The 25,371-nt window shown below is 37.7% G+C and overlaps 1 protein-coding gene across 1 annotated transcript; it reads left to right on the top strand.

Annotated features, from left to right (window-relative positions):
• The first annotated feature begins 381 nt into the window (after positions 1–381).
• On the top strand, positions 382–19,623 carry rnmt (RNA (guanine-7-) methyltransferase). The gene is made up of 11 exons (XM_056254629.1): positions 382–457; positions 834–991; positions 2,167–2,305; positions 2,457–2,579; positions 3,840–3,955; positions 4,109–4,290; positions 8,717–8,881; positions 9,158–9,275; positions 15,562–15,663; positions 15,757–15,790; positions 18,817–19,623. The coding sequence occupies exons 1-11, from the start codon at positions 439–441 to the stop codon at positions 18,852–18,854; spliced, it is 1,194 nt and encodes a 397-aa protein (XP_056110604.1). The 5' UTR covers positions 382–438; the 3' UTR covers positions 18,855–19,623.
• The last annotated feature ends 5,748 nt before the right edge of the window (positions 19,624–25,371 follow it).

Below are 25,371 nucleotides of genomic sequence, written 5' to 3' on the forward strand. Positions count from 1 at the left end.
CGCGAATGATTAGTCTTTACAAGTGCTTATGGACGTGTTTTAATACAAAATAAACGAAAATACGTTAAAATGCGGTGATATGTATGTGTATGTGGGGACCAAGTTTTCGTAATTTATTTAAAGAGAAAAAAACTATTTCCTCCTGTTATAAATGTATACATACGTACCATGTATGTACTCTATCTGTCTATGTCTATTTATAATGATGTTACACTTAAGTTATGTTTAGAATAACATGCTTCCATTAACTAGTACTAAAAAAGTATTCCAAGTTGGCAGTATGCAGTGCTGCCGCTGCGCAGTGCGCAGAAGTAAGTACCTACTTGAAGCATTTCGACTGCTATGCTGTTGTTTACGCCAGTCCTATAGGCGGCGCTGCGCTGGTTTTCTCATATAATACTGCAGTGAAGATCGGGAAGTGCGCTGTTTGTTGGATACATGATGGCGCAAAACTCAAGTGAGTGCAGCAACATTGTTTCAGTCTTCATTGATCTGTGTGTTACACAATCATGGCGTTGAACACACAAACTCTTAATATGATTTATAATGTTTGTCTAATTTTAAATTCAACTAGTCTTTGCAGATGAAACACGTGCCGAGACGGACGCTTGACATGAGCTGTTGTAATGAACTCAACTCTGACGCACTACAATTTTACGTTTAAATTAGTCTATCTACGTAAACTTCATATATACCCATTGCTTTCAATTTAAATAATTTAAATAATTGAAATCATGACTTTTGTTTGTTCTCCCTGTGGTCCGTTACTATTTTTAAAAGGCGAATGCAAATTTCATAACATAAATACCAATGCACTGCTTTTCTATGAACAGGATTGTTTGAGGCGGACAGTAAATATGCTGATCCAAAGGACGATCAGGACAGCATAAGATCTTTAGATGGTTCCCAGACTTCATCATCATCATCCTCACTGAAGAGACACAGGGACGGTGATGAGGGATATGAAGATCACTCTCCCAGGAAGAAGCTGGTAAGCTCGCAGCCTCGCACCATCATAATTGATATGTAATGTTCCGAATCCATAGACATGTATATTTTCTCCTGGGAATTTTCTCTGGATATTTATTGTTTATTAAAATTGAGTTTGTAGTGCTCAGTAAGGATATATATTTTTGACAGAAATAAAAACGAGCCAGGAACTAAAGTACAATATGTTTCAATAGATTGTACTGTTGTTTAACAATTTGCAAGTCCTTCAGTTGTTTCCTAATAAAACTAAACTAGACAAGAACTCCATAAAACAGTTGTAAGTTTTGAAATTTAAGAGGCTTTGTTTAAAAACATAAAAGAAATTGTAATGTTTCCTAAGTCTTGACAGGTACTGTTAATCACAGACTAATTAATCTTCATAAAATTCAATATGCGCACCCTGACTAAGTTTAATTATTATTATTATTATTATTATTTCCACAACATATATGTATTCAAAATGCATGAAATGTATAAAATGTTAAATGGACCCTTTCCAAATCTCCTCAGAAGCGGAAGTCATCATAGTTCGGTAAACTTTAATGGCTGTGAACGGAAATTACAACAATTACCATTGTTGCACTCCCATTTGCTCCAATAATGAAAGAAAAAAAATCCACAATAGCGTTTTTATGATTTTACAAAAGAGGGAAAAATATCGAGCGATTGATTACATCAGAAGAAGATGTCATTTGCCGTCACTCCCTCAGCCATTGTATTTGAAACGCTCAAACAGCAGCGTTAACTAGTTTTCTGTCATTTAATGGCAAGGCAAAATAACATAAAGTATAGTGTGACAAACATCAACAATAAAAAATGTAACACGCAAAATATCAAACCATTGTTTGATGGGAAAAAATATTCATTTATTTGATAGGGACAGGGCTCATCAATGAACAGTCAGTCAGGCACTGTAAATACGCCTGAGTTTACCCAACAGGCTCATTTTCATCTGTTGTCCATTGCCAGATTTTAAAGTGGCAGCCTAAAATTAGAAATAAACAATATTGCAATAAAACCAAGTATTCAAATGAAGAAAAGAAAACAAGCATTTTTTGCAACTGGTCATTCAACTCTGAATCTAGTTACTGAGAAAAAGTGCTAGTAGTAATGATAACGTCTCAGTGTGCCAACTGATCTCCCCTGCTCAGTTCAATACATGCTTTATTTTTGCAGGTCACAGAGGAATCATTACACAGTCAAAAAGTGGCCACACATTACAACAAACTTCAGGAGTGTGGCCTGACAGAGCGTAATAAAAGCAGGATAGTCCACATGCGCAACTTCAACAACTGGTTGAAGAGCGTTCTTATTGGTGAGTAGAGCACAGGCTTACTTTTATCTCTCAAACGAGCATGTTTCATGCCACCGTATTGGTGCCATATAGTGGCATGTTTGTTTGTGGTTGGGTTAGTCAGGCATGACAATTATTAACTGTTCTGAGGTCTGTGTGTTGGTCTTCTCAGGGGAGTTCTTGGATAAGGTGAGGCAAAGACGGAGAGATATAACCGTGCTGGATCTGGGCTGTGGCAAAGGTGGGGATCTTCTCAAATGGAAAAAAGGACGCATTGATAAACTGGTCTGTGCAGGTAACTACACAATCCTCTTCATACTTTCCGGTGTCTGTAAAGTTATATGGTCCTGTTTACACCATTATTAAGATTTCTCAGTGAGCCATAAAATAAAACCTTTTTTTTGCTTTTCGAAATGGTAAAGCCGTACCTAACCAACAAAGTTTAAAGGCCTTTTATCACAATTATTGCATGTTAGTGGTTTGCTAAAAGTAAATAACACGTTGCAATGACATTTCAGTCCCTCCAGAATTCCACGATTCTGTGCAATATTTAATGCAAAATCAAGCAAACTCCGCAAAATTTGGAGAAGCTTGCAATTTTTCTAAATGTGGATAATTTAAAAAAATGCTAAATATCGCCCAATATATTGATCGACCACTAATCAAGAGCATTCACACTATTATTTAGCTCTATCCACTTGTGATCAGACCATCCAACAGTAGCTGCGTTTACATGGACACTTATAATCGGATTGACGGCTCAATCGGACTAAAAAACCTTCATGTAAACACCTTAATCGATCCGATTGAAATTTCGATCGGATTGAAAGGGGTGGTTTACTCCTTTTGTAATCCGATCGAGAGAACATGTAAACACTTGATCGGATTGAAAACCGAAACTAAAAGGACTGCGCATGTGCAATGACGTTGAAATAGCGTAATGACGTATGACGCACGGAACGAGCTGTTCTTCCTGTTGAATAAAGTGAATATAAATGAGTGTTCCGTTATTAAAAAATTCTCATTTCACTCAGCGTCTGTGAAGTGAAGCAGGACAACGTCCCACCAGTGCTTGTTTCAGACTCTCATCCATGGACGATTGGTTTTGGGCGCGGGGTTTTACTGCGTGATCAATATAAGCAGCACGGCAAAACGGTTCATGCTCTTAGTCTCCAAATCATGATTAGAGACGGATAAATATTAAGTCTGCTGTTTAAAAAAAAAAGAACCAATAGAGGAGAATAGTTATGAGCGAACAGCGGCATATTCGTGCAGTGTGCGCATGTCAAAAAATCAATTCCGATTTGAATCTTGTGACATATAAACGCGCACATCAACCCGATTACTTTATTTATCGTTCATGTAAACACCGTGTTCGGATTCATCAATCGGATTGATTTCATACCGATTGAACCATATAAACGCAGCTACTGATGTTAACAGCAGGTGTAAATGGCCTAACTTGCTTGTAAATGTATAAACTGCATCCTTTTTTAAAATTTGTCTTCATATTGGGAATCACACTTACTTCTGTATTTATGTTTGCACGTCACAGATATCGCTGCTGTGTCCATTGAGCAGTGTCAGCAGCGCTATAATGACATCAGACGGAGGGGTCACCCAAACGACCGCACGTACTCTGCCGAGTTCATCACCGCAGACTGCAGCAGGGTACGAGCCAGTGTTTTTTTTTTTTAGCAGTGCAAAAAAATCACACCATGTTTCATTTGTTAGAGGGACTCTGTTCATTGTCAAAAAAGAGAAACATGAAAGTCATTATTCAGTACCTGATGGTACAGGGTCACATACTCTTGTCTTTCTCAGGAGCTGCTGTCGGAGAAGTTGCGAGACCCTGAGCTGCAGTTCGACTTGTGCAGCTGTCAGTTTGTGTATCATTATTCCTTTGAGACCGAGCAGCAGGCTGACACCATGCTGAGAAACGCCTGTGAGAGACTCCGGCCTGGAGGATTCTTCATCGGAACAACTCCAGATGCATATGAGCTGGTGTAAGCTCTCACACACACTCTTAATATGATATTTATATCTATTACGGTTTAAATGCACAATGTGTTGTAGGGCTGGGCTAATTGTGATGTGTATATTTAGTTGTGAATTTAAACACTGTGTTGCAGCGCGTTGTTTACGGAAGGAGCGCATCCACAACGGGAGTTGCACATTCTGACTAGCACATGACTTAGTTTAAGTTCACTTGTGCATTCCCGTCATTTTGTGCAGGAATTAGTTGTAATATTATGTTTATGTTGTATAAATACCTGATTAATCTCATATAGGATGTACAGTATTTCGTTGAGGGAATTAGCCCGCTAACAAAGCGCTTCAGTTTACGTGTTCCTTCAGCTCTTTAGCTTCAGCGCATGCAGCTCCAACAGCAGTGCTGTTATTTGAAACAAGTAATATTAATTTGAGATGTTTAGTGTGTAAAATTAATTTTTAAATTGGCACTGGTTCAAACTAGGCTACGACTGCATAAGTTTGATTTGTTTAAGTGCTTGGGACATGGATTTTAATGGTGATTCTTTTGTTTTTTAAATCGAGCTCTCAAAAAATTATATAAAAAATTTGGATTTAGATTTATCAGCCAATATATCTATTATCTAGCCTGGGAAAACCCAGACAACTTCCGGCAAATTTAGATTTGCTCTGAAAGTTAGTCTGGCAAAGAGCTCATTCAAGCCCATTTCCAATCCGTCGAAATCGAGGCACCAATCAGAAACGTTGGGGCGGGCTTTACACGATGACGACAGCGCTGGGATTTTCAAGCAGATTTTGTAGCCTACATTACAAAGATGGATCCCGCCGTCGAACATCACTCGTTCGAATCAGCTATCGCGTCTGTTTTAAGCGATTTGAACGTTTCCTTTTTGTTAAAAACCGAGCAAAGAACAACACTCGGAGATGTTTCTCCGCCGCTCTGCATACGTCATCTCCTTCATCGCTCTGATTGGTTTTAGGTCTATCCGCGACGTCCGTTGGTGACGCCTAGGGCTGCACGATTTGGGGAAAATGTCATATTGCGATTATTGAGGTCAATATTGCGATATGCGATTGCAATATAATAAACAAATGGTTTCATGAGTCAACTTGCTTGGTTCTAAAGGAAAATGCACACACAGATTAGTGATAATTCTGAAATGTGTATTTCTCAACACAAACTAGCAACAACAACTAAATGATTGATAACACCTATAATGATCAATAAGCCATTGATGTCTGGATAAAAATTTATTTAATTTTAATTTAAGTGAACTTCAAACAATCCTCACATAAACCCATAATAAATGTCATACTTACCTGTGCTCTTCCTGTCTACAGGTAGGACATATACAGAAATTGAATAAAGTTATCAAACTGTCTGCGCTGCATAAATTATAACTTATATGGACTAAAATCCTATTTAACCCGTTTAATCCCAAATTTTTTCTTGCAACTTGAGTACATGCATTTTACTCCTTAGACCTCCCTAACACTCAAACATTATGCCTTTTTTGATTTTATGTTGGTTAAGTTAGTGAAATGTTAGGTTTTATACTCGGTCACAATAGTGACCGGTGGGAAACAACATAGTCAGAATTCATTCAAATTCTTCAATTAGACCTATTGACACAATTCATTCCAAGACATCCAATACCTCGTTTTGGCATTTCGTGAAGAAGGCTTAGTGAGGTGAAAAGGTTGTCATGTACAAAGTTACACCCTGGAGGAACTTCTGCTTGTTCGGCTAGACCCGTATGGGCTAGACCATGACTACACTTGGGCCCTGTCCTAGGCCAGTTTCAGGGAGATGTGTGTTGTGTTCACTCATTCAGTGCACTGAAGATGGGCCGTACGTTGTAGAAAGGGTTGTTTGTGGTCATGTGTGGGGCACACCAATTGGTTCTCATGAACATCTGCCCAATCCTCCATAATTCACCTCTGCATCGCCATTCAATAGTCTACTTGGCAAATGGGGTGTTTCACCCTGGTACTCCCTATCTGAGCCATCACTATCACAGTCACTTTCAATTTGGGGGGGTGGGGGGAAGGGGGTCACATACGTCAAGAAGGTCCAACACATTGACCGTTTCTGGGACACTCATCACTACACTGAACAAAATTATAAACGCAATACTTTTGTTTTTGCCCCCATTTTTCATGAGCTGAACTCAAAGATCTAAGACCTTTTCTATGTACACAAAAGGCCTATTTCTCTCAAATATTCTTCACAAATCTGTCTAAATCTGTTTTAGTGAGCAATTCTCTTTTGCCAAGATCATCCATCCCCCTCACAGGTATGGCATGTTCAGTGTAGGATTGCCAAAACCTGCCAATACCAGCCAATACCTCTGTTTTCTATTGAAGCACTGTGTTATACTACCGGTCACAATTGTGACCGTAAACAAATTTACAAGTCTTACGAGCAAAATATATATGCTGGAGTATAATTCTCAAAATATATCAGTAGTAGACCCTTAAAGAATATATGTACAAAATATGATAGTTCTATATGTAAATTAAGATGTTTTATATACTACTTTTTGTAGTAGTCTGAGGAAGACATCTTCTTCTAGATGTGCAAGCAGGAAGTGAACTGATCTGGTCATGTGACCTTTCACACTAGTCACATGACATTAATTGATTTTAATCAAGACAATCTATTTTGTCATTTAAAAGTTGAATTTCTTGCCCAAAGTCAATAAAAACATTTTTAGAGCTTCCAGAAATAAGAAAAAAGCTGCGGTCACAATTGTGACCGGTGGTATTAAACGGGTTAAAGCTACACAAGATCTTTGGTCAAGAGCAGTGAGTGTTTTTCTCTGTTTCCTTTGTTCTTTGATTAACTTTACTGACAGAAAGCATTATTGGATACTGGCCCTTTAAGAGTTGCTGACAGAGACGCGGATCTCACACGCGCCTTATTCTCACAACTCTTTACGACCATCATAAGACTGCTCTTATGTTATGAAGACACTCGACAAATTATATTTTGGCATAATTGTGTGTGTTATTGTTCGTTCACTTCAAGCGGAAAGAGAACTGTATTCTGGCGCGCGGTCTGTGCATGCGCATGCGCATGCGCATGATACTGGCGCGCGTCTTTCAGTCAGGACATTCACAGGCAGCGCGCTCTCTTTTGACTAGCTGAATGGTTAAAGCATTCGCGTGAATAAGAGCAGGATCATGTAACACTAGCCAAAGGATGACAAAAAATAACAGATGCTGCGTTAACAGCCCTAATTTGTTTATTTCATATAAAATCGCAGTATTTTGCGTCATATAATCGCATAGGCTTGACATCGCGATTGCGATATGATTAATCGTGCAGCACTAGTGACACACCCCTCTGGAAATGATTAGTCTATGACGCTTTGCCAGACCATAACTCAGTTACAACTGAGAATGGTCTGGTTTTAACCAGGCTATCTATTATCGGCTTTCCCAATAAAGAGTAATCGGTAATTAGTATCGACCAAAATTTTATTGTCGGTGCATCCCTAGTATCTGCTTCAATATTTACACTACTGCTGAAACATTTTAGGTTGGTAAGATTTAAAAAATAAAATAAATGAAAAATTGTCAAGGCTGCATTTATTTGAACAAAAATACTGTAAAATTGTGAAAAATTATTATAATTTAAAATAACTCTTTTCTGTTTTAATATATTTTAAATTCATTTATATTCATTTAGCATCATTACTGAAAATATCAGAAATTATTTTAATATGCTGATTTGCTGCTCAAGAAACATTTCTTATTATTAGCAATGTTGAAAACGGTTGTGTTTCTGCTTAATGTTTTTGTAGAAATGGTGAGAAATCTTTTTAACATTATAAATGTCTTTAATGCATCCTTGCTGAATAAAAGTATTATTTAAAAATAAATAATAATAATCTTTACTGACCCCAAACTTTTGAACAGTAAGTCTAATTGTACACGAAGTAGGAAATACAGTTAGCAAAAAATTATATTAAATATTTATAATTTATTAATATTTAATTATTTATTTCTATACAGCAACATGACAATCCTTAGTATTATTGACCTACCGGTACATATATTCTTTACTCAAATGTTCTAAAGCCTACAGAACTTTAATTTTAGCATTTTGATGCAAACAAATCATTCAATCTGTTTTAAACTGATTCATTGAAATGGATGGCTTGACAATCTTTCCAACACAATCTGCATTTTTGCTACTGATGTTTAAATCAGAGATGTGTGCAAAATATCTTTGTCATTATGGTCAAATTAAAAAACAAAATCATTGCAATATAAACAATTGTGTGATTCACAATTCGCAACGCCAACCACATAACTGATATTGCAATGTATTAAATTATTAAACCTCACACATGTTAGCTATCTTCTAAAGCAGAACAAAACAGTAATTTATTCATGTTAACCAAAACTTTCAAACTGATTGATTTTAAATAGGAAGCGCTTGGAGGAGTCAGACACCAACAGCTTTGGAAATGAAGTGTTCAGTGTGACCTTCCAGAAGAAAGGGGAATACCCTCTGTTCGGCTGTCAGTATGACTTCAACCTGGAGGGGGTTGTCAATGTCCCAGAGTTCCTGGTGTATTTCCCCCTGTTTGAGGAGTAAGTGTCTCATCTCATCTCAAAACACATCGCGTCATCATGATTGTTACTTTCCTGATGTGCCAGCAGAGGGTGCAACAGCTTCATAAATATGTGCCGTAGTGTCAGAGATAGTCTTGATTTTTAAGTGTATTTCTGCTTCTAGAAAATTCATATACAAACATATTATTCAACTGTAATGTTTGTGTATTGGAAGAAATATCATCAATGATGATAGTCTTTTTAATAATTTACAATCTTTTTATTTTTATTATTTTACTTATTTTTTCTGTCCAGAATGGCAAAAAAGTACAACATGCGCCTGGTTTACAAGAAAACCTTCAATGAATTCTTTGAGGAGAAAGTTAAAGATGAGAAGAACAAGGTTCTGATGCAGTGGATGCAGGCGCTGGAGGTATGTGTGTCGGACTGTCACTGGCTTTTTTGTAATTGATGAATTTGTTGGTAGATTATTTTATCTATTCATTCTTTAGTCTCTTAACAATTTGCTCTGATGTTTTTATTGATTATTGCAAAACATCGTAACTACACATTTTGAGTGCTGAGTAGTCCCTCTAAAACGGAGTGTACCGCTGGCGGGCGTGGCTATTTCTATTTTTTTATTTTTTTCCGTTCTACGAAAAAATTTATAATCATATTTTTGAAAGCTTAGAGTCTAAACTTTACAATTAATGTAGCCAATTTGATTAACTCCCAAGTAGTGCTGAGTTATTTGCTGCCCATATGTAAATAATATACAGATTTATGTCACATTTTCGCTCGTAAGTTAATAAAACATGCTCCAATTGTGGAAAACAATGGCACATCATTATTTGCAGCAGATTCTCACAATTAAATTGAGTCCAAACCTAATCCATTACGTCGCTCACAAGATATTCCTTACAGAGCTACGACGCATAAAAATCCACAGGCTGACTGAAAACATAGATTTCACGTGGCCTTTCGCTCCTAACTTCATGAAATATGCACAAGATTGTAGAAAATGGCACATCATTACATACAGTGAATGCTCCCTATTGAAAGGAGTCCAAAATCCACATAATCCATTGCATCATTCACAAGATATTCCTCATAGAGGAACAATTTTAAAAATGCCCATTAGGGGGTGTCAAGGTTTAAACAAAAAGCTACCGTTGTTCCAAATGCTGTCCAGATGCAACTCTCATGTAGGGGAACTTCACCAAAAAAGAATTTTCCTCCTACCTTATTTCTTTCCTGAGTTATTGCGTGTCAAATAAGAAAGATATGTACAATTATAATATTTTTTTTTAAACTTTTCTCAGCAGTTTCTCAGCATGAGAATGTCCAAATAGAACACTTTTTAAATTTTAGAAAAATTATAAATTTGCATTATATCTTATGATACCTATCTTTTGACTCTCCTTGCTATAGTTTTGTAGTTGTCTTTACTTTTATGTATGTCACTCAGAAAAAACAACTCTAAGGCAGCATGTCCCCCAAAACCAGCTGAAAACGCTAGGCGCTCTGCTGAAAACTCCTAGCTGTGGGCGCTTGAGAGCGTTTTGGCAGCACAGCGGGGTTTTTTTCAGTTGAGAATGAGATGCTTTGCTTGCTATGATACGGAATATCCGCTGAAGTGTTTGTAGTATTTAATTTAACAGATACAATATCTCACAAAAGTGAGTACACCCTTCACATTTCAGCAACCATTTTAGTATATCTTCTCAAGGGACAATACAATAGAAACTAAACTTGTATATATTTTAGAGTAGTCAATGTGCTGCTTGTATAGCAGTATACATTTACTGTCCTCTGAAAATAACTCAACATATAGCCATTATTGTCAAAATACCTGGCAACAAAAGGGAGTACACCCTAAGTGATAATAGCTGTACGTCGTTTAACCATGCAAAGCCACATGTCCTATTCATCATGTTCATGTTTTTGTCTGCTTGACAGGACCATACAAATGTCTGTATCTTGTATTAGAGCAGTTAAAATTTGTGCTTTGAATACAATTCTCTCATACTGACCACTGCATGTTCAACATGGCACCTCATGGCAAAGAACTCTCTAAGGATTTGAGAATTAGAATTGTTGCTCTCCACAAAGATGGCCTAGTTAGGCTATATGAAGATTGGTAACACTAACTGAACATAATAATTCATTACATTTATATAGCGCTTTTCTCAGCACTCAAAGCGCTTTACATAGAAGGGGGAATCTCCTCGACCACTACCAACGACGGCAGCCATATTGCGCCAGAACACCCACCACACACCAGCTTACTGGTGGAGAGGAGACAGTGATGAAGCCAATTGGTGTATATATATAAATACGGGGATGATTAGGAGGCCATGATGGACGGAGGCCATGATGGACAGAGGCCACTGGGCAAATTTGGGATTTTTTGACCACAGAGAGTCAGTGCCTCGGTTTAACGTCTCATTCGAAGGACGGTGCTCTTTGACAGTATAGTGTCCCCATTACTATACTGGGGCGTTAGGACCCACACAGACCACAGGGTGAGCGCCCTCTGCTGGCCTCACTAACACCTCTTCCAGCAGCAACCTGGTTTTCTCAGAAGATCTCCCATCCAGGTACTAACCAGGCTCAACCCTGCTTAGCTTCAGTGGGCAACCAGTCTTGGGCTACAGGGTGATATGGCTGCTGGCCAAACATGAGGTAAAGTACAGTGCCAGGGTCATACAGAGGTTTTCCAAGATGGGTTCCACTCGTAACAGGCCTCACAAGGGTCAATCAAAGAAGTTGAGTCCTCGTGCTGTGCGTCAGGTGCAGAAGCTGGCTTCAAAAAACAGACGTATGAGTGCTGCCAGCATTGCTTTAGAGGTTGCAGAAGCGGAAGGTCAGCTTGTCAGTGCTCAGATCATTTGTGCACACTGCAACAAGTCAGTTTGTATGGCCGTCGTCCAAGAAGGAAGCTTCTTCTGAAGCTGGCTCACAAGAAAGCCCGCAAACAGTTTGGTCTGATGAGACTAAGATGAACTTGTTTGGCTAAGATGGTGTCCAGCGTGTGTGGCGATGCCCTGGTGAGGAGTACCAAGAAAATTGTGTTTTGCCTACAGTCGCGCATGGTAGCATCATGGTCTGGGGCTGCATGAGTGCTGCTAGTACTGGGGAGCTGCGCTTCATTGAGGGAAACATGGATTCCAACATGTACTGTGAATTTCTGAAGCAGAACATGATGCCCTCCCTTCAGAAACTGGGCCGAACGGCATAATGACTCCAAACACACCGCCAAGATGACAACTGCCTTGCTGAGGAAGCTGAAGGTGAAGGTGATGGAGTGGCCAAGTATGTCTCCAGACCTGAACCCTATTGAGCACCTGTAGGGCATCCTCAAGCGGAAGGTGGAGAAGCGCCATGTGTCTAACATCCAGCAGCTCCGTGATGTCATAACGGAGGAGTGGAAGAGGATCCCAGCAACAACCTGTGCAGCTGAATCCCATTACCAGGAGGATTAAGGCAGTGCTAGATAACAATGGTGCTCATACAAAATATGATACTTTAGACGTGTTTATGACAGTTTTGACATGTTCACTTAGGGTGTACTCACTTTTGTTGCCAGCTATTTTGACAATAATGGCTGTATGTTGATTTATTTTCAGAGGACAGTAAATATATACTGCTGTACAAGCAGCACATTGACTATTCTAAAATATATCCAAGTTTAATTTCTATAGTATTGTCCCTTGAGAAGAAATACTAAAATGGTTGCTGAAATGTAAGGGGTGTACTCACTTTGGTGAGATATTGTGGTTTGTTTCTGTATTGTTTCTATATTAAACTGTATTTTCAATGTAGAGTATTTGCTCTGGCTCTTGTTTTAAATTCTTTTGTTTCGTTATTATGCTTGTCATCTGTTGACGTTGTGCAAGCAGTATGTGGTATTTGTCCCGCCCCCCCCTCCACTGTGATTGGACGGCTGGGTATACAGTGACAGTGATGAGCTGCTTTGATGTCTCTTGATATTTGGTTTTACCCAAAGTTGAACATTCTTCAACTCTCGCCGAGCGCTCAAGCGTTTCAGTGTAAAATAGATGCTCAGCGCCTCGTTACGCTCATGGCGTTTAAAAACGCGGCTCTCCCATTGAAAACAATTTTAGCCGCAGGAAAAAACACTTTGGTGGACATACGGCCTAAAATGCCTTCAGGGCTTAAGGGGTTAAATGTAGCTGTTTTTAACTTATTTAGTTTGGAATGTGTTCTCTTTTTTTATTTGTTAGTTGTATTTAGTGTCATTTTATTATTTATTATTTAGTATTAATTTAACTTCTGGTTTTGATGACATACTTTTTCATGACTCTGAAGTGATGTCGTTATTAAAATAACTATTAATATGGCATACATTTGTTTTATTAATTGTTTGTGTGTCCATGCATTTTCCTGTGTATGATTGATGTCTTCAGTAAGTTTGACTGCATCCACACAAGCGCACATCCTCAATCAAATGCAGTTGTAATAACTGCACATTAGCACAAATTGAGCATATTTAACACACTTCAAAACTCTTTTCCCTGTGAGAAATCTCTCACACAATCAGCTGTAATCCCATTAGCATGCCAGTGGCAATGTGAATATATCTGCTCCATGGTTCCGTTCTTTGTACCTCGCTTAATACATCTGTGATAATTTAACAGATTCCATATCTTCTAATTGTGATGATTGATCTCTGGCTAATTTGGTTCTTTAAACAAATTTGCAGATTTGATTAAAATATCTGGATTAAGTTTGATATTACTGCGTGTTCTTGTGTCCATTGAGAGGGCAGATATATCGATCCTCAAAGCTATGATCAGCAATGCAGTGATTGGCTGGTATCAAGACATCAACATAATGACATCAAATAATTAAAAAAGAAAACAGCCAAGCAGGAAAAATTACATAAGTTTTATTTATAAATGAAATGTGTAAATGTTTGTTACACTATTCCCGATTATTTAAATTCACATTTCTAGTATATGTTTCAGTGTCAAGAGTAGCGTATTTTAAATTAGCAATTCATCTAATTTTACTCGTGGAGTAGATTATGCTTCATAAGGGTCAATAACATTTCTAATGGCACATCAGGCAGCATTTTGTTGGTTGTGCACTGCATCAGGTCACCCATATAATAGCTGTTACCATTCAAATTAATGCACAGTTCATACTAACTGTATGTAATGTGTGTAAGGCTCCAATAAAATGATGAGATTATTATTACCTCACAAATAAATCTCTCAATGAGTAAAATTGGCTATGTCTGTTGTTATAAATTAGACTACACAACATCATTATTTTCAAATTCATTTTAAAAATAAAATATGTAAATACAAATGTATAAAAAACAGGCTTTATGTATTATGCGTTAAAGTATTTTAATGCATTAAGTATGCATTGTATGCATCTTATAATGCAGTGTATGGTCTCATGAATAATTGTAACCACAGTTATAATACATAATACATAATAATAATACATCTTTAAAAAAAGTATATTCTATATTGCATTAAAATGTGACATACAATCAATTTCAGATGTGACAATGAATCTGTGAATATTATAATGCATTTTAACTTTGGATATAGTTATTTATAAAAAGATATAATGCACTATGATGTACATTATGAATACCTTTGTAATGCATTATAGATAAAGGCTTTAAGTAAAGTTACCAACATAGTTCTTGTAAGAAAGTAGCAATGGCTGAGACAGACTTTCACCTTTAAATACAGTCAAATCTCATTTATGTGATATACGTCTGATCCTGAGCAGGTTTGAGCTGACAGACTTGTGGCTATGACAGGAATTCCAAGATGAGCTTCAAAGAACCTAACAATCCTAGATCATGTCAAATCATCAACAGTAAAATCCAGATAACTGAGTAATCCACATAAGGAGAATGGGCCCTTGAACTGGCTTAGAAAAAGAAACTGGTTTGATTTTTACCCTTTTCACTGTCTTCCTTTTCTTTTCTTCTGTAAAAATTATGGCATATTACGCACATTTTGTCATGTATAAGGTATCAAATTGTCTGGCTTGAATATTGCTATTACTGTTCTAAATGACGAGACATACAATTTTCGCTGGTGGACTATAAATTGGGTGAGAAATCCTATAGATTTAACACCGACAAAGAATATAGAATCTTGTAGAGATTTGGGGTTTGGCTCATTTGACTTTTTGCGTCACTACTTATTGGCTGGTTGCTAGTCTTAGCCGTGCCCTAGCAACAATTTACAGTGCCCTAGCAACAGTATAGTAAAATGAACTGGCATATCTCAGCACCATAACATTATATAGGGATATATTGAGGTGGGCTGTTTTGACTTGACAGGCAAGCAGTTGTACATATTACTCTTTGAACTGTATATCCTAGCAACTGTACACCAACGTGAATATGCCAGATCTCAGCTCCACAAGATCATAGAGACATATAAGTTGGCTCTTTTGATATCATGGACAGGCGACTGAAAATATCACCATGGTAAAGGTGTACAGACGTACAGCACCCTAGCAAATGTATAGCAGCACGCACAAGACACATCTATGTACCAGAATATTATGTAGACTTTGGAGTTGCCTCTCTTGCAGTCACCAAGAACAGTAGAAACTGCCTTGTAAGAGTTTTATTTAGTGCTATCTGTAGTGATGCCTATAAAACCATATCACCTTATCTTTCAAACAGTTTGTCTTATCTTTCAATCTTGTTGTCATAGCAATACCCTCCGGATGAGAGGGGCCGACTGGCGTCCGACAGTCCAGGGGAATATGACCATGCCAAGAGAATAGCTGCGAATCCTGCTGTTAGACATCCACTGGTGAGCCTTAATGTGTTTTTTCTTTTCTTTAAAAACACAAAGAAAAAAATCTTTGTGTTAATTGTGTTCTGATAATTTGCTCTTTCTCCACAGGGAACCTTGAGCAAGTCTGAGTGGGAGGCTACAAGTACGTGGTGATGTTCTTCCTGTTAAACACTGGTGTCTTTTGATATTGAAAGATGCTTTAACTTTCTGAAACATCTAAGATGTTTTCTCTAAGGTTTTTCTGATTTCACAAAACATGACAAAAAGATGTAAGATATTAATACAAATTCATGATTGGCTTGTTTGATCTTCGTATTCATAAGTGAGTATGACATGCTTGAAGTCTCATTTGTATTGAAAGCTCTGCCCGCATACAAGCCAATTAATTGTGAAAACTGTTCTTCTATAGATAGTTAATTTTTTCCTCCTACTGAAGTACAGCATATGGTTTGGCAATCAAAGAAAAAAATGATTACGGTAACTTTGAAGAGCTTACTTGCATCTTCACTAACAGAAAAGTAATGTCATGCTAGTACCTTCCTTGAAGCACCACGTATAAGATGGATATGAATGTGGTTTGCATTCAGTACTATATATCAAAATAAATTTGTTTATAATATTTCATGACAGACACACTCCTAACGGTCCTCTCTCTCTTTCTTTGTACACTTAACATTAAAAAGTTTGAAAAAAACGGAATACTTTTTTATAAGCTAGGAATTAATGAAAAGTGACAGTTAATACATTTACACAAAATATTTTTTTCATCAACTAATCCTGATTTTTTTTTATCACAGTTTCTAAAAATAAAAATAAAATAAAGCAGCACAACTGTATTTAATATCGATAATTAGAAACGTTTCTTGAGCAGCAAATCAGCATATTAGAATGATTTCTGAAGGATCAAGTGACACTGAAGACTGGATGAATGATGATGAAAAAAAAATCATTTTACAATACATTTTAAAATATATTAACATAGAAAACAGTCATTTACAATTTGAATAACATTTCACAATATGACTGTTTTTACTGTGTTTTTTTATATCAAATAAATGCAGCCTTTGTGAGCAGAAGAGACTTTTCAAAAGCATTAAAATATTTTCGACCCTAAACTTTTGAATGGTAGTGTAGCTTTGAAAAGTTTGATTTATTTTATTAAATATATAACAGATTAAAAAAAATATATTTATTTCAAGTTTGTGTGCATCATGTGTTGTTATTTATGGAGACATAGTTAAATGCTTGGGTATATGTATTTAAAATAGTTTTATTTAGTGTAAATATTAGTTTACTTGGAGTAAAATTGAGATTTATTTATTCACAATTAAAGGTAACTCTGGTTTACACCTGGTATCAACATTAATTTTGGGTGATCCATTTGAAATGAGATGTATTATATATATATATATATATATATATACACTCACCGGCCACTTTATTAGGTACCCCATGCTAGTAACGGGTTGGACCCCCTTTTGCCTTCAGAACTGCCTCAATTCTTCGTGGCATAGATTCAACAAGGTGCTGGAAGCATTCCTCAGGGAGTTTGGTCCATATTGACATGATGGCATCACACAGTTGCCGCAGATTTGTCGGCTGCACATCCATGATGCGAATCTCCCGTTCCACCACATCCCAAAGATGCTCTATTGGGTTGAGATCTGGTGACTGTGGAGGCCATTTTAGTACAGTGAACTCATTGTCATGTTCAAGAAACCAATTTGAAATGATTAGAGCTTTGTGACATGGTGGAAGTAGCCATCAGAGGATGGGTACATGGTGGCCATAAAGGGATGGACATGGTCAGAAACAATGCTCAGGTAGGCCGTGGCATTTAAACGATGCCCAATTGGCACTAAGGGGCCTAAAGTGTGCCAGGAAAACATCCCCCACACCATTACACCACCACCACCAGCCTGCACAGTGGTAACAAGGCATGATGGTTCCATGTTCTCATTCTGTTTACGCCAAATTCTGACTCTAACATCTGAATGTCTCAACAGAAATCGAGACTCATCAGACCAGGCAACATTTTTCCAGTCTTCAACTGTTCAATTTTGGTGAGCTCTTGCAAATTGTAGCCTCTTTTTCCTATTTGTAGTGGAGATGAGTGGTACCCGGTGGAGTCTTCTGCTGTTGTAGCCCATCCGCCTCAAGGTTGTGCGTGTTGTGGCTTCACAAATGCTTTGCTGCATACCTCGGTTGTAACGAATGGTTATTTCAGTCACTGTTGCCCTTCTATCAGCTCGAACCAGTCTGGCCATTCTCCTCTGACCTCTGGCATCAACAAGGCATTTCCGCCCACAGAACTGCCGCTCACTGGATGTTTTTTCTTTTTCGGACCATTCTCTGTAAACCCTAGAGATGGTTGTGCGTGAAAATCCCAGTAGATTAGCAGTTTCTGAAATACTCAGACCAGCCCTTCAGGCACCAACAATCATGCCACGTTCAAAGTCACTCAAATCAACTTTCTTCCCCATACTGATGCTCGGTTTGAACTGCAGGAGATTGTCTTGACCATGTCTACATGCCTAAATGCACTGAGTTGCCGCCATGTGATTGGCTGCTTAGAAATTAAGTGTTAACGAGCAGTTGGACAGGTGTACCTAATAAAGTGGCCGGTGAGTGTATATATATATATATATATATATATATATATATATATATTATACTATAAGATTCATCCATGTAAGCCGCCTAACAAGGGTTTTTGAAAGTGAACGTGTAGTTGAGGCGTGGAAAAAAAAAGGAGGCGTAGGTCTCCACAAAATCTGAACGCAAGTGGTCCGTGTTAAATAATAGGCGATCTGGTGCTGGAATGTGAAACGCATCATAATAGGTGGAACCAGGCTTTCTTGCTCACTCGATTTCCGGGAAATTGTATATAATTTGTGGGCGTCAGGGAGCCGCTATCAATATGCGGGAGGCTCCCGGGCCTTTCAGGAGATGTGGGATGTGTGCATGGTTTTATGATAGTCCACAATGAAGTATCATCAGCATTCACTTTCACATTTGTGTACTTCCATAGAGTATATTTCTGGTCTTGATTTATTTCAAAAAGTGATATTTTAGCATAGTTTATTTTAGTACATTTTGCATGCGATTACCATGATGTCTCGTCCTTAACCTTGACCAACAACTCTCCTTCCTCTTTCTTTTTTTTAGGCATATACCTGGTGTATGTTTTTGAGAAAATGTCATGAGTCTGAGGGATTCACCATCGAGCTGATGTATCTGGATGAGTGACCCACAGTTGTGGAATCTCATTGTCATTCATTCGGTTTCCAAAAGCCTGCTGAGCGTGTCCATTCTGCAAACCATCAAATATTTTTATACAAACGGAGCTTTTCTTTCGTGAGTGTTTGTGTGTTCAAGTGTGTTTTGAGCTTGTGTAAGGAAGTGAATACAATGCAAATGATCAATATTCTGTCTGATACTGTATTTCTGTTTGTCTGTAACCTTTTCACCCGCCACCCTTTCTCTTCAAGTCAAGCAATGTACTAACCCTGTAGATCTTAGTCATGCAGTCCATTTGGGTTTTACTTTGATTGTGATCTACCCTTCCCCTCAAGCTTGATTGAACTCTGTTTTGAGTAGGGTTTTTTGTTTTTACCAAACAAAAAAAGCTCTGTCCATTTGTCAAGAATATTGTGTGAAGTTAAAACTGTAAAGTTTTATTTGATATGTTTAATGTATGACTGGGCTGTTTTCTGAGGGAGAAGTGTGTCCAACTTAAGACAGAACTTCAACTTTAATCCATAAAATCTTTTTTTTTTCTTTTTTTTACTTGTCATTTATTTAGTAATGATGGCACAATGTGTTTCTCTCCAAATGTATTTGAATACCAGAAAAGAAGTTTATTTCTGTCTTTACCCTTCTGATTTCAGTATGTAGAGTGTTGTTAGTCCTGCAGTTTGTCAGGGAATGAAAACCTGGTTTAGGAATATTAAACCTTGAATTACATAAATTGTATCCCTGTGTCTTTAAAGTTTATTTTCAAGGTACAATACACTTGCTGTATACACTCTTACATTACAAAAATCTAATGGTCATTGCAGGAAATGATATTATCATTAAACAATATTATTAGAGCTTCAATTTCAAAGTTTTCTGAATTTTTTAAATATATTACAAAATATTAAAACATTACAATTTGAATACACTTTAAAATAATGTATTCAATCACACTGCATTTTTCTTCTTTAACCAACTGCCAAACTCTATGAACAGGATGTTATTATAGGTTATCATATCAATGCAGCCTTTAAAAATCAACCAGGCACTGTAGAAGAGGATATAACACAAATATTAGATTTGGATGTTTTTTGATGCCTTCCTACCTCCAGATATAATCCGAGAATGCAGCATTTAGGACGCAGTCAGTAATTATACACATCTTATAGAATCTGTAATTATGTGAGACGCACACATCAGACAATCTTGAAGCTGACTCACTGCTCCACAGGAGCGTCCTTTGCTGCTGTAAATCGATGTCCTTATCCTGGCGCTAATTGTTTGTTGAGGTGAATGGGGAAAAACTGCTAGTTTGTGTCCTTTAAGCTGTTTAGGTTCAGTCGATTTGTTTGGCAAACAGTGAGGGTGCAAAGTGATTAGTTAGCCGTGGTTATTGACAGTTCACATATAGTCTCCTCAACCAAAGTAAAATCGATTCTTGTCACTTCCAGACTGAAATAACCTACAATAAATCAATAAGTAAGATGGAGTGTACTTGTCTGTGCCATTAGGCAGACTGAGACAAAATGGCAATGTTACAGGGTCATCTGTAACATTCCTTAAAAATTCTTTGCTTTTATTATTTGATTGATCAAATAATGACTGATTATGTTGTAGTCAGTGTATGCTTTTTCCTGTGATCTTTTAATTTTTCTATGAATTCTTTTAGATAGTAAAATAAAACCTGTCGCTTTAGTTTGCCTTTTTTTGTTATATAACTACCTTAACAAAGTTTAGTGTTTTGTTCTATTCTCATATTTAAAATATTTAAAGAAGTATCAAATATTTTCCTCATATTTGAATGGTTTAATTAAACTTATACAGTCATTAAAACAAATATCCCCTCCTGACATCACTTTTGGCCACTACTGTATGTTTTAATGAATAGCAAAGATGTCTGAAATGTTTATTTATAGCACCTATTTGAAAATTTGCTCAGACATTTTCAGAGTTGTGAGGTCCGGAAGATGTACCCCGCAGAGAACAGCCATGTCTCGGCTAATCCTTCTGACATTTCCCGCCGGCTTTGATGTCTTTGGTGTTTGATGGTTAAACATGATATAATTTGTTTTGGCTATATCTGACGGGCAATTTTTGGTCTTGTGAATCTATTATTTATTTCCAGGCAAATCGTTTTGGCTGAGGGCTGTCACAGCAGTCCACTGAAGGCGAGATGACCTTGAATGTGCAGTTTATTGAAAATAATCCAAAGTGAGCAAAACAAAGACTGGACCTGGACCTGGACCTGGACCTGGACCTGGACCTGGACCTGGACCTGGACATGGACATGGACATGGACACAGACAACACAAGGTAACTAGGCAAAAAAGAGGGCTTAAATACACAAGGACTAATGACTAAAGACACACCTGAAAGCAATCAAAACAATGAACCAATGAGAAAACAACTGAGAAACACCTCACGCCTCATGCATGACCAAAACAGCCAATCAGAACATGACTAATGTGTTTTTCAAACTTTTTTCAAACCGTCTCACAAGGGAAGCACATGACATGATCACATGAGGACAAGGGAAACACATGAAAAAAAAACAGGAACTGTGGCTGAATCTGAAATCACCCCCTAAACCAGTGTTTCTCAACCTCTCCTGCAGGGACCCCCTGACAGGCCATGTTTCTGTTTTAACCCTGAAATGGCACACCTGATTCAAGTCATTAAAGGCTTAATGAGTAGTTGACTAATTGATTAATTGAACTATTCCTACTCTAATTACTCATTAAGCCTTTAATTACTTGAATCAGGTGTGCCATTTCAGAGTTAAAACAAAAACATGGCCTGTCAGGGGGTCCCTGCAGGAGAGGTTGAGAAACACTGCCCTAAACCCTCATCCCTACGTTAGTCCACTAATCAGTCCAATTGAAGGAGTGAATGAAAACGAGTGAGCGAATTCGGACAGCCGTTGAGCGTACATCGGCTGTACACTCGTTATTGCGGTGCAATGTGGGATAGAATGAGTGCACTTGATAACGTCCACTATGGTTTCGGACACCACTACTGTACAAATGGATGTCCCCTCAAATAATGCCCTATTTAAGGGTATAGGGGGCGATTTCGGATTCAGCCAGTGACTAAGAAAATGACAAAATAGAACACATGAAAACAAAACCATTGTACAAAACCAAACGGGACAAGAGCAAAGTTAGGTTTCATAACTTTTTATATATTTATTTGACTTTAATGATATACTTGAGCGCTGCCTTTAGTTTTGACTGAATTGTTTGCTTGTCTATTTCTTGTTGTGAAAACTTCTAATGCTTGTATGGCTTTGTACATCATTATTGTTCAGTAAAATGTTTTAATATAAATTTATTTAAAAATGTATTTGTGTTAGTGGTGAGGATTTTTCAGGTCTTATTTTCTAAATAAAAACAAATTTTACTCCACAAATCACAAAACATGAATGTGTTCACAAATCATTCACAAATAGACACAAGCACCTTAATATGCAACATGATACTGTCACAAATCAGCATTTTCTAGTGGCACAAAATTAGATAAATTAACTTCAAAACTGTTTTGCCTGACTAAATCTTATTAATTTTGATACTCTGATAAAACGACAACGTTAAGAATGTTTTGAAATTAGATTTTGTACCATCTTTAGTCTTACCCCTGTTGTACCATAATGGATCCTTTTCACATTTTTTAAATGTTGTAATTTACTAGCGTTATAAATGTATATTCATTAAAAAAAAATATGAAAACCTAGATTTGCGATGTTGATAACTGTAGAAATGCGCTACCATAGTCTGTGAAAAGGGTCCAAGCTTGTTAGGGCGGAAATTTAAAAAACTGCAGCCAAGAAAAGCTTCGTTGTAGTAGTGTGTGATTTATGCACTCTTTGTTTTTCAGACTTGCAGGTGGTTGCCGAAATTGGAAAGTCTTGAACCCCAATGATCCCACAATCCCATTACGGTTGCTGTGACATTTTACCTGACCTGTCTTTGCTTGTAGGGTATCAGAGGAAACGTTGGTGACATCTCAATTATTTTCTCTACCCTGGAGAAACGTTGATTCCACAATGATGACACTTTTTTCCTTTTCAATCAATGTTTGCAAGTTGGAGATGTGCCTCCTTGACGGGTCTGGTTTGATTCTTGAGCACATTGTCTAAATATTAGACTTGCTTGTGCTCAGATTTTGTATTCAGATTGGAGGTTTATTTTTAAGCTCTACTTCTGGTATATCAATGATTATTCATGTTCCTTCCTCATATGCTAATGTCAGTAATTAGCATCTAATTCTATGCCCTGAGCAGGTGTTCACTCTTGGCTTGGAGATCAATATATAGTCCACACCAGAGCTCCACAGCATGGCTGTATGGCCTTAATACTGTTGTATGTTTTCTGTGTTTATCTACCGATTCATTAGAGTCAACATGAAATCAACATGGACCTTAATAAAAAAAATTCTTAGTGAACTTTCATGGGCTGCGTTTCCAGTTAACGTTGGATCTTTGCACTTAAGAGCGTTTTCTACGAGCAATTCTAAGAACGTTCATGTTAATTTCACGTGTGTTTCACAAAAATGCACTTAACACGATCGAACGCAGCGGTGCTTTAAGTGCTGAAATGTCATCTTATAGAATGGCTCATAATTGTAGCACACACTTGTATTTTGAAATATTTAGCCTAATTATCATTTGCTATGATGCCAAAAATCTATATAAGCACTTAGGGTGGAGACACCAGCAAAAATGGCTGAACGAAAAAACAAAGAAAATAAATTTTTCAAAAAGAGGAAATTAATGTTATTTTAGAGGAGGTCGAGCTAAACAAATTTATTTTTAACAGGTTTAAGGGCAGTCCTACAAATAAACAAAAACAAAAAATCTAGGAGGATATTGCTACAAAACTAACTGCAACCAGGGGCATTAAAAAAGATCAAGGAGGTCAGGAAGAAGTGGGAGGACTTTGCAAGCCTCAAGGGCACTGCAGATGTCAACAATTAATAAAACAGGTGGTGGGCCCAATGACTCCCCCTTCTTACACCGGAAAGGCACTGTCAATACTCGGCCTCAGATGGGATTTGTGGTGGTATTGACATCCATGGAGAAATAAGGATGCCTTAACCTGAGCCTGAGTCAGGTCCATCATGCTCATAGGAGCAATCAGGTTCACCTCCCATTTGCAGACACCTACCATCTCCCAGTCCTCCCAACAGCCCACCCATGCCCAGCCTCCATCTTCAATTGTTCAGACTACAGCCACAACACCTCAGCGGTTTGAGAATGTCTGTGCTTGTAGTCAGGACTTAGTGCAGCTGGAGAAGGAGAAACTAGATGTCCTAAAAGACATTAGACAATGTCTTAAAGAGGCCAGTGAGAGGGACAACAACATTTAAGCAGCAGCTCATTGACCTCAAGAGGCCCAAGCTGGCTTTAGGCCACATTTACACATAGCCAGGTATTTAGAGAAACGAATATTCCCCCCCCCTCCGTTTTCAATAATAACATCGTACACTGGGCACTCACATGACGTTAAGCATTTTCTGGCGCATAATGTGACGTTTGAGAACCTAAAACCCCGTTTTCTCCCAGTTGACAGGGCAACACATAACCGGCGTTATCAGAAATCTCCACTTTGGCCGGAGTTTTTAGAAATAATCGTTTTCTGTGATGAAAACGGGGTTTTCGTGTAAACGGGGCATTAGAAGAGAAAAGATTGGCACAGGAGGAGATGAGGTTTGCACTTTGCAAGGCCCTCCGTTGAGGCATTGCAAACCTCAAGCCTACGACTGTAAAATACTACAGTAGAAGTATTCTTATAAGTGTTTCAAATTGAAATGGCTATTTGTAGTACTTTTTAAAAATAAGCATACAATCCATATAAATGTCCATATACAACAGTGTACTTTTTCATTCCTTAAAGGTGGGGTAAGCGTTATTTGATAAACTTTGTTTGGAAGTTAGTCTGAACGTGTGTAGCCAATCAGCATTGTGACGGTGGAGGAGAGAGAACTAGCAAGAGGGAGATTTGAAGAAAGACTGCAGAAATAGGGATGATACACAATACAAAAGAGAAAAGCACATAAGAATATCACTGGAAAATGAAGGGTTATGATCAGGAAAGAGATTTAGGACCCGCGTTAATATCAGAAAAGCTTTCCAGCGCTGGAGAGAGCTAAGCAGTAAGGCCTGGAAACAGACACGGACGTTGGTTTGATTCCGCTCTACACGTGAGTAACACTGGGTTTGAGTGTCATGGTTTGTCTGGAGCTGCTGTGCTGTTGGCAACTAACAACGAACTCTTGTTTGTAATTACTATTGTGTACTGTACGTTTATTTTTTGTGCTTTCTTGTCATTCATTCATCATCTGCACTTTATTTTTGAAGCATTATTTTGTTGCACTTCTACTATGACAAACAGACATCCATTCTTGGATTGTGTGCGTAACGGAGGCCAGCTAGTGAGAGTTGCGCTGACGACGGCTGGGGAATGCGGTGTTTAGCGTCATTTTTAGTGC

The sequence above is a fragment of the Rhinichthys klamathensis genome, unplaced genomic scaffold, assembly GCF_029890125.1.
Source record: "Rhinichthys klamathensis goyatoka isolate OS25496 unplaced genomic scaffold, OSU_Roscu_1.1 h1tg000111l_1, whole genome shotgun sequence".
NCBI classification, from domain to species: domain Eukaryota; kingdom Metazoa; phylum Chordata; class Actinopteri; order Cypriniformes; family Leuciscidae; genus Rhinichthys; species Rhinichthys klamathensis.

Bases quoted from the DNA above. Each gene is read 5' to 3' on its own strand.
- rnmt (XM_056254629.1), top strand. The intron at 2,306-2,456 runs GTGAGTAGAGCA...TGGTCTTCTCAG, and splicing joins GTTGAAGAGCGTTCTTATTG to GGGAGTTCTTGGATAAGGTG. The intron at 15,664-15,756 runs GTGAGCCTTAAT...CTTTCTCCACAG, and splicing joins CTGCTGTTAGACATCCACTG to GGAACCTTGAGCAAGTCTGA.